The sequence below is a fragment of the Tiliqua scincoides genome, chromosome 4 (assembly GCF_035046505.1).
Source record: "Tiliqua scincoides isolate rTilSci1 chromosome 4, rTilSci1.hap2, whole genome shotgun sequence".
Taxonomy (NCBI): Eukaryota; Metazoa; Chordata; class Lepidosauria; order Squamata; family Scincidae; genus Tiliqua; species Tiliqua scincoides.
Genome location: NC_089824.1, coordinates 125,188,797 through 125,196,480, shown reverse-complemented (window position 1 = coordinate 125,196,480; position 7,684 = coordinate 125,188,797). Strand labels below are relative to the sequence as shown.

The window sequence follows — 7,684 nt, the reverse complement described above, 5'->3', positions numbered from 1 at the left end:
AGATGGGAGCAAAACCACACAAACCCAAAATGTCCTATTTTGTTTCCTGTCATTGCAAACTCCTTATTTAGGAAGAATATTTTGTTAAAATAGGGAAGCTCTATTTATAATGAAAGAAGAAGATAGAGGAAATGGGTGTGTATAGTGCCTTCTTTTTTCTTAAGAACAAAAACCAAGCAATATGAACATGTGGGGATCTGTTGGGGGGCAATAGTAGCTGAAGATAACCAAGCACATCAGTTGTACCAGTTGTGTTACAGGACAAGATGAAAACTGGAAAATAGAATGAAGAGACATATACACAAAATTGACCCCCTTGTACTTTGTGTTGTTTCATCCAGTGGAATTGCCATTCACTGGTTCTTAGTCCTAATTTATTTTATTTTAAAAATGTATATCCCACCTTTCTAAAGAAGTCAGAGCAGTTAACAATAATTTTAAAATCCTTACATAAAATCAAAATAAAATAATTATTAAAACAACAACAAATAAAACAAAATGGAAGGGATGGATAGATGTAAAATGCAGCATATAACATTTTGTTTACTCATTTGAAGCAAGAGCACTTCACCAGTTAAAAAGCTGACTAAAATTAAAAAAAAGATAGTTTAAGCTCCTATACCATGCCTAGCTTCACCCTGCTACTCCTTAACTAACATCCAGGATACTTTCCTTGGAGGAAAAACAAACAAAAAAATATCAAAGGAATAGTCTGGCAAAGCAAAAAAACAAAAACAAACAGCTTGGAATAAATGCATTGTTCTTCCTATGCACTTTGTCAACACCTCTATTTAGATGTTATATTTACATCCCAAAGAACTTAGAGTCCCCAATGGGAATGGGGCAGGGGGATATTTTTTTTGCCCTAATTAAAAAAAAAAGGCCTGTGAAGCAAAAATTGGAATGAGAGGCAGGGCCATGCCCAAAGTAGATCACCCCTCCAGAGCCAGGGCTGAGCAAGAATTCAAATCCTCAGTTGGCAATACTGGGTGCTGCTACCTGCGGAATTTCTGTGGCTTGGGTTGCCCACTCCTGAGCTGGCCACATGTAGCTCTGTGCCCTTCACAGCTGCCTGATCTGTAGACGCTGCTGCGGGGTGATAACATTCAGTGGTTCCAAAATCGTGGGTCTGGGCCCCCCCCAGTGGGTCATGACGCAATTTTTGTTGGGTCATGAAACTGACTATGAAGATTAGGCCATATGCATCAAGGGTTAGAGAAGCTGCTATGGGGGGAGGAAGCACTGCTGCTCAATCACCTTTATACGTAGCTTCATCCCTTGGCAGGGTCTCTGAGAGGAATTTTATCAGGTGTACAAAGTTTCTTTTAGGTCCCTTCCCAAAGAGGGAGGAGGTGAAGCAGAGTAGGGGGTGGCAATGAGGTGGGAAAAATGTGGGCAAAACAGGCAGGGGAGGAATGGCAACAGCCGGGATTAGTCTTTGGAGCCCAGGTCTACTGGGCTTCCCAATGCAGAGTTCAGGTCTACCTGCCTGCCCAGTGTTGGCAGTTAGATACAGTAATACGGAAAATCAAACACACTCCTAAGTCTCTAAATCTTTCAAAACTAGAAAATCATTGCAGGAGATTAGTATCACTGTATTTAGGCTCCCACTATAATGGAAAGCATCCTGTTTGCATCAAAACATACTTCTGCAGCAGCTGTAGCCTGGCAGCTGTGTCCCTGAGCTCCTACAAACTCCTTCATGGGAAGCAGATCCACAAACCAAAGAGCTACTGTAGCAGCTCAGGGCCCAATCCTATCCAATTTTCTGGTGCTGGTGCAACTGTGCTAATGGGGCATGCACTACATCTTGTAGTGGGACAGCAGTCACAGAGGCCTCCTTAAGGTATGGGAACATTGTTCCCTTACCATGGGGCAGCACTGTAGTTGCACTGGGGCTGGAAAATTGGATAGGATTGGGCCCTCAATTTCCTCCCAGATGTGACACCGTTAACCCATTTTTGCCCAGCCCACAGGTGTACACATATGGTCCCTGTTGCATATACGCAACGTTGAGCAGGAATGTATGCAATGCCTGCCTCATGGGCCTGGTGTGTGTGGCTTGTGGCTGTAGTCGCCCGCCATGCGCCTACGGTAATGCCCCAAGCATCCGGTGTGGGCAGTGAGCGTGGGTGAGATGGGAAAATGTCAGATCCCAGGGAATTTCTGGGCCCCCTCCTTTTTGACCCTGGGTACAAATTACCCCCTTCACCCCCCCCCCTGTCCTGGGCATTAAGAGGAGCAGCTGTGAGAGCCACTGCAGGAGATGCTCCTCAGCACATCATGTGCTGCGCAAGGTGGGAGAGAGGCAGGGAGAGAGCAGGCCTGGCCAGCCTGCTCCCTCCCCCCGCAGGCCACTGCGGACCCTGTGGCCAAAGCACGTGCCCCCCGGGCTCTCCGGCGCCTGCCCCCTTCCGCCTCTCGCTCCGGGCGTCCCCAGGAGCGGCAGAGGCAGCGGCAGGAGGAGCCTCCGAGGCCAAGGAAGAGCCTCCTGCAGCCCGCGGAGCTTCCTGCTTCCACAAGGTGCCCAAGAAGCCGCCCGCCTGCGACAGGAACTGGGGGAGGCTGAGGAGCAGCAGGCGGCGGGAGGCGGTGCTGCTGCTGCTGCTCTTGCGGGCCGAGGAAGCGAGCGAAGCGGCAGCAGCCGGCCACGGGCCACCCCCGGCAGCGGCGGCCGTGACACCCGCACCTCCTCCTCCGCCGCCGCCGCCGCCGCCTTCCTCCCCTGAGAGCCGTGAGGCGCGAGAGGCGCGCGCCGCCCTCCCCCTCCTCAGGCCGGGCTGGCGCCTGCCTCGTCTCCGAGCCCTCCGGGGGGTGCGGCAGCCTCCTGAGGGCCCCCCGAGATGTGACCATGGATTGCAGGATCAAGTGAGTGCGGGGGAGGGGCGCTGCGCTGCCAGGGGCAGCCTCTGGGAGTGGGGCTCAGGAGGGACTGCGGGGGAGGCCAGGCCCCGAGCCCCCGCCCGGTGTGCGAGAGGGAGGAAAGGCCGGCTGCGGGAGAGCTCCTGGCGGGGACAGGGAAGGGCCGTGGGCAGCCCCTGCACGTCTGCCTGGAGTGGCTCCCACCAAGTGCTTGGCCACCCAGCGCTGTGCACAGCTGTGGGAGCAGGCTGGCTCTCGGAGTCCTTTAGTGCCACCTGAGCAGGTGAAACAACACCCCACACCACACTCTGCCTCATTAGGTGTCGCCTGGCAGCTGAAAGGAATGCCTGACTTTTGTCCCACACTGCCTAGCTCACAACTACACTCTGAAGCCATTTCTGCCTGACATGGCATGTACACAACAGGAACCACCTGAGCAGGTGAAACAACACACCACACTCTGCCTCATTAGGTCTCACCTGGTGGCTGAAAGGAATACCTGACTTTCGTCATCCCCCTCTTGTGTCCCACTCTACCTCTCTCACACCTACACTCTTACTAAGCCGTTTCTGCCCCATTGTTGCAGATACACAACAGAGACCACCTGAGCAGGTAAAACAACGCCACACCACATCACGCCTCATTATGCCTCATTAGGTTTCATCTGGCGGCTGAAAGGAATACCTGATTTTCATCCCCCCTTCCTTGGGTCCCACTCTACCTATCTCACACCTACACTCCAACTAAGCCATTTCTGCCCATTGTTGTATATACACAACAGGGAGCACCTGAGCAGGGGAAACAACACCCCTCATCACATCACACCACACTCTGCCTCATTAGGTCTCACCTGGCAGTGGAAAAGAATATGTGTCCGCCCCCCCTTTGTCCCACACTGCCTATCTCACACCTACACTCTGAAGCCATTTCTGCCCATTGTTGCATATACACAACAGGGATATTTGTATATTTGTACAAAGGGGTACAAATATGTACATCTTTGAACTGGGCAAAAATGGGTTAACAAGAACTTAACGTTTGTAATGTAACTGAAGGAATTTTTGATGTTCTCATATAGGTACCAACTTCCTTAAAAATATTATTGCTAGCAGTATTTATATACTGCTTTTCAACGAAAAAGTTAACAAAGCGGTTTACAGAGAAAAATCAAATAACTAAGGGCTCTGGCCCTGTCCCAAAAGGGCTCACAATTTTAAAAGATGCAAAAGAACACCAGCATACAGCCACTAGAAAAGATACTCTGCTGGGGTGAGGACGGCCAGTTCCTTGATCTGAATTTGTGGTCTTGAACAGGTAGCAGCTTTGTGTCTTCATGTTGTGAAAGGCTTCTGCAGTCTAACTTTATCTTTAAAAGGCACAAGAGGAAACCAAGCCAGTGGTTTTCTGGTTAGTTGGCAACTCTAACCCACTGTATGTACCTTCTCCATCTCTTCCAGTGCATGTACTGAACCTCTTTGTGAGCAGCTCCTATGCAAATAATGCCAAGTAATTGAAAAAAACAGTCCTCTCTGTCTCATTCTCAGACCCCCACCCGACGGAAATCAGCAGCATTTGAAAAATTCCATCTTTAGCCAAGAAAGCATTTTCTCCAGCTGTGGTGCAGTCCAGAACTCTGCAGCTGGGCAGGGTACTTTTGTAGGATGGATGAAATTGTTGGTTTTGCTTTATGGGGCTAACTGCAGGTTGTGGGTCTATTACCCATCTACTCATCCATGGCAGTAGTGGGCATTTCAGGACTGTGGCTGTTAGATATTAGACTGCTAAGGGAATTTAAGTGACAGGTATGAGTGTGACTAGAATGATGCAAAAACATTTAAAGTTTTCTACTTACCTTCTACAATAAATCATGTTGTATTTTTAAATTGTTTGTTAGCCGCCTTGTGTGCCCATTGGGCAAAAAGACGGGGTACAAATTAATAAAATAATAATAATAATAATAAATCCCATTTGTAAACTAATAATATCGATTTGTAAAATGTTGTTGGCAACCTTCAGTCTCGAAAGACTATGGTATCGCGCTCTGAAAGGTGGTTCTGGAACAGCGTCTAGTGTGGCTGAAAAGGCCAATTTGGGAGTGAGAATCCCTTCCACACTGGGAGCAAGTGCACTCTGTCCCTGGTCTGTCTCCCTGGCTATGGGCCTTCCTTCTTTGCCTCTTAGCCTCAGACTGTTGACCAAGTGTCTCTTCAAACTGGGAAAGGCCATGCTGCACAGCCTGCCTCCAAGGGGGCCGCTCAGAGGCCAGGGTTTCCCACTTGTTGAGGTCCACTCCTAAGGCCTTCAGATCCCTCTTGCAGATGTCCTTGTATCGCAGCTGTGATCTACCTGTAGGGTGCTTTCCTTGCACGAGTTCTCCATAGAGGAGATCCTTTGGAATCCGGCCATCATCCATTCTCACGACATGACCGAGCCAACGCAGGCGTCTCTGTTTCAGCAGTGCATACATGCTAGGGATTCCAGCACGTTCCAGGACTGTGTTGTTTGGAACTTTGTCCTGCCAGGTGATGCCGAGAATGTGTCGGAGCGCATGTGGAAAGCGTTCAGTTTCCTCTCCTGTTGTGAGCGAAGAGTCCATGACTCGCTACAGTACAGAAGTGTACTCAGGACGCAAGCTCTGTAGACCTGGATCTTGGTATTTGTAAAATAAAGTCCAATATAACATATTAGCCAGTTACAAAGGACGTGCTTTTTTGGAAAGTGAGTGAAGAGTGAGCAGTGTCTTTCCTGATATATGCAAATTAGTTCTCAAATCTGTGAGACTTGTTGAACTTTGTATTCTGAGTTGTTTTTTTAAAAAGTAATGAAGTTGAAGTTTTGCAAAGTGACAATATATTTATGATGAACCTGTTGGAATCAACAAGAAAGCCAGTCCGACATTTATTGCTCTGGTTTTACGCTATAGAATATGGTGGGCGGTGATGAGTAAACTTGAAAAAGACTCCTTATGGAAACCAACTTGTTAAATATGTGCAGCACAAGACAAATACAATTCATTCAGATATATCGACCTATGAGACATCTGTCCTGTTTCGGAGACAAGATGTTGTGGTTACAGTTAGAGGACCTATTACCATAAAAGTTTCTTTTTTAGTCATTGCGGATGCTTCTGCTGTTAGAAGTTGATTGTGGACTGAACTGTCTAAGGCTGCAGTCCTGTGCATGCTTACCTGGGATTCAGTCTCCTTGAACACAGTGGGACTTCTGAGTTAACAGGGATAGGATCACACTCTGTAATTATTAGTACAGTTACAACATGGATTTTGATTGTAGACTTCATTCAGTTTTATTTTGTGTGTGGAGGGGCATGATGGCAGGAAGAGAGTTCTTGCCTCCTCTTACAGCTGCCACTTGCCACCTCCCACACCTTCTGGTTTTATGGACCTAAAGCAGTCATGCAGTGTTTGCTGAGGAAACAGGAACAGTTCTGATTCCATGTTTCAGTAGAATGTTGTCTCCTAGGGTACTTGCACACTAGCCAAATGGATATCACTCATTCATTTCTTTCTGAGAATCCAGATGCTGTTTACCTGTTTTTTTTCCCCACTGTCACCCTTTTTTTTTTGGTGCTGATTTTTGTGTACCATCATTTTTGAGCTACTTCTATAGTTAATCCCTTGGTGATATGCCATTTTAAATATCTTAGGCTAGTTTACTTTGCTTTACTATTTCAATTTTTTTCCTGACATTGGTAGAAGAATTGCTAATGAGATCTAACCTTATTTTTGTTCTGTTTTAATAAAACTGCTGTTCAAACTAGTGATACTTGAACACATGCTTCAAAATACATAAAATGTAACACAGTATGTTAAGAGACAGATTTTTAATTTGATGTAGTAAAAAATTAATTTTCATTTAATAGAATTTGAAGCTAGTTTTTAGGTTCAGGATTGAGTGATGAGCCATCAGCTGACAAATGAAATAGTCAAATGAAATAGAGATAGTAAGAAGAATTTAATGTGAGATTTTCTCTTAGTCAAAGAGTACCGTCCTAATAATTGGAAATCAGTTACTGTTGAATTCAGTGGGGTGTGACTTATATCCTGTACATAGGATATAATAGGTACATCTGAAATTGAAAGTAGGGTTGACTGGGGAATTATATTTATTATATGTTTTCTCATTAACAGTAGCATACCTAGTGTATTTGACTCCTAGGGCAGGCTGCTCAAAGCCACTGGTAGTCTTGGCCTCCACCTCAAGATCCGCCCAGTGGAGGCCAGGACTACCAGCCACTCAAAGTGAAAGGTGAGCTTGGTCTCCACCTCGAGATCCTTGGGGATGGCCAGGTCTACTGGCCTCTCAGTAGTGTATTTGACACCCTCCATGTATTTGACTCCTGGGGCTGAATGGTCTCCCCACCCTACTTTTGCTATGCCACTGCTCTTTAATCTTCTTTCTGCCAAAAAGGTACAAGTTCCTTCCATTTTGTTCCCTGAAACATTCCTGGATAGATAAAGCAGGGGCACTGTGGTTGGTAGTGACTCCAGCAAGTTTCATGCCTGAGTGGAGATTTGAACTTGGTCTTTCTGATACTTCTGTAACAGCCAGGATAAAACTGCAGGGGCCTTGGCTTGCACCACATTATTGTTCACAGAAACCAACCAACCCAGAAATAGTTTATCCCTGAATGCTGAAGATACAATCATTTTTAAATAGATAAGACTGAGATAAATGCAGTTGTTGCTGAACTTAATCCTTCTGCAAAACAAAATGGTTCTTACATTCAAAAGTTTGATTATTATTGAATGAAGTGAATGAAGAGCTGGAAGATATCAAAGGCTATAAGGAAATGTTAGCCAAT

General features: G+C 46.4%; 1 protein-coding gene across 2 annotated transcripts in view; it reads left to right on the top strand.

Annotated features, from left to right (window-relative positions):
* Positions 1 to 2,450: 2,450 nt before the first annotated feature.
* Positions 2,451 to 7,684, top strand: part of DENND1B (DENN domain containing 1B) — a 251,161-nt gene continuing 245,927 nt past the window's right edge. For both annotated transcript variants that reach the window (XM_066623653.1, XM_066623652.1), the window contains exon 1: positions 2,451 to 2,868. In XM_066623653.1, coding sequence (XP_066479750.1) covers positions 2,852 to 2,868 — 17 coding nt within the window. In that variant the 5' untranslated portion in view covers positions 2,451 to 2,851. The remainder of the gene's footprint in view (positions 2,869 to 7,684) is intronic.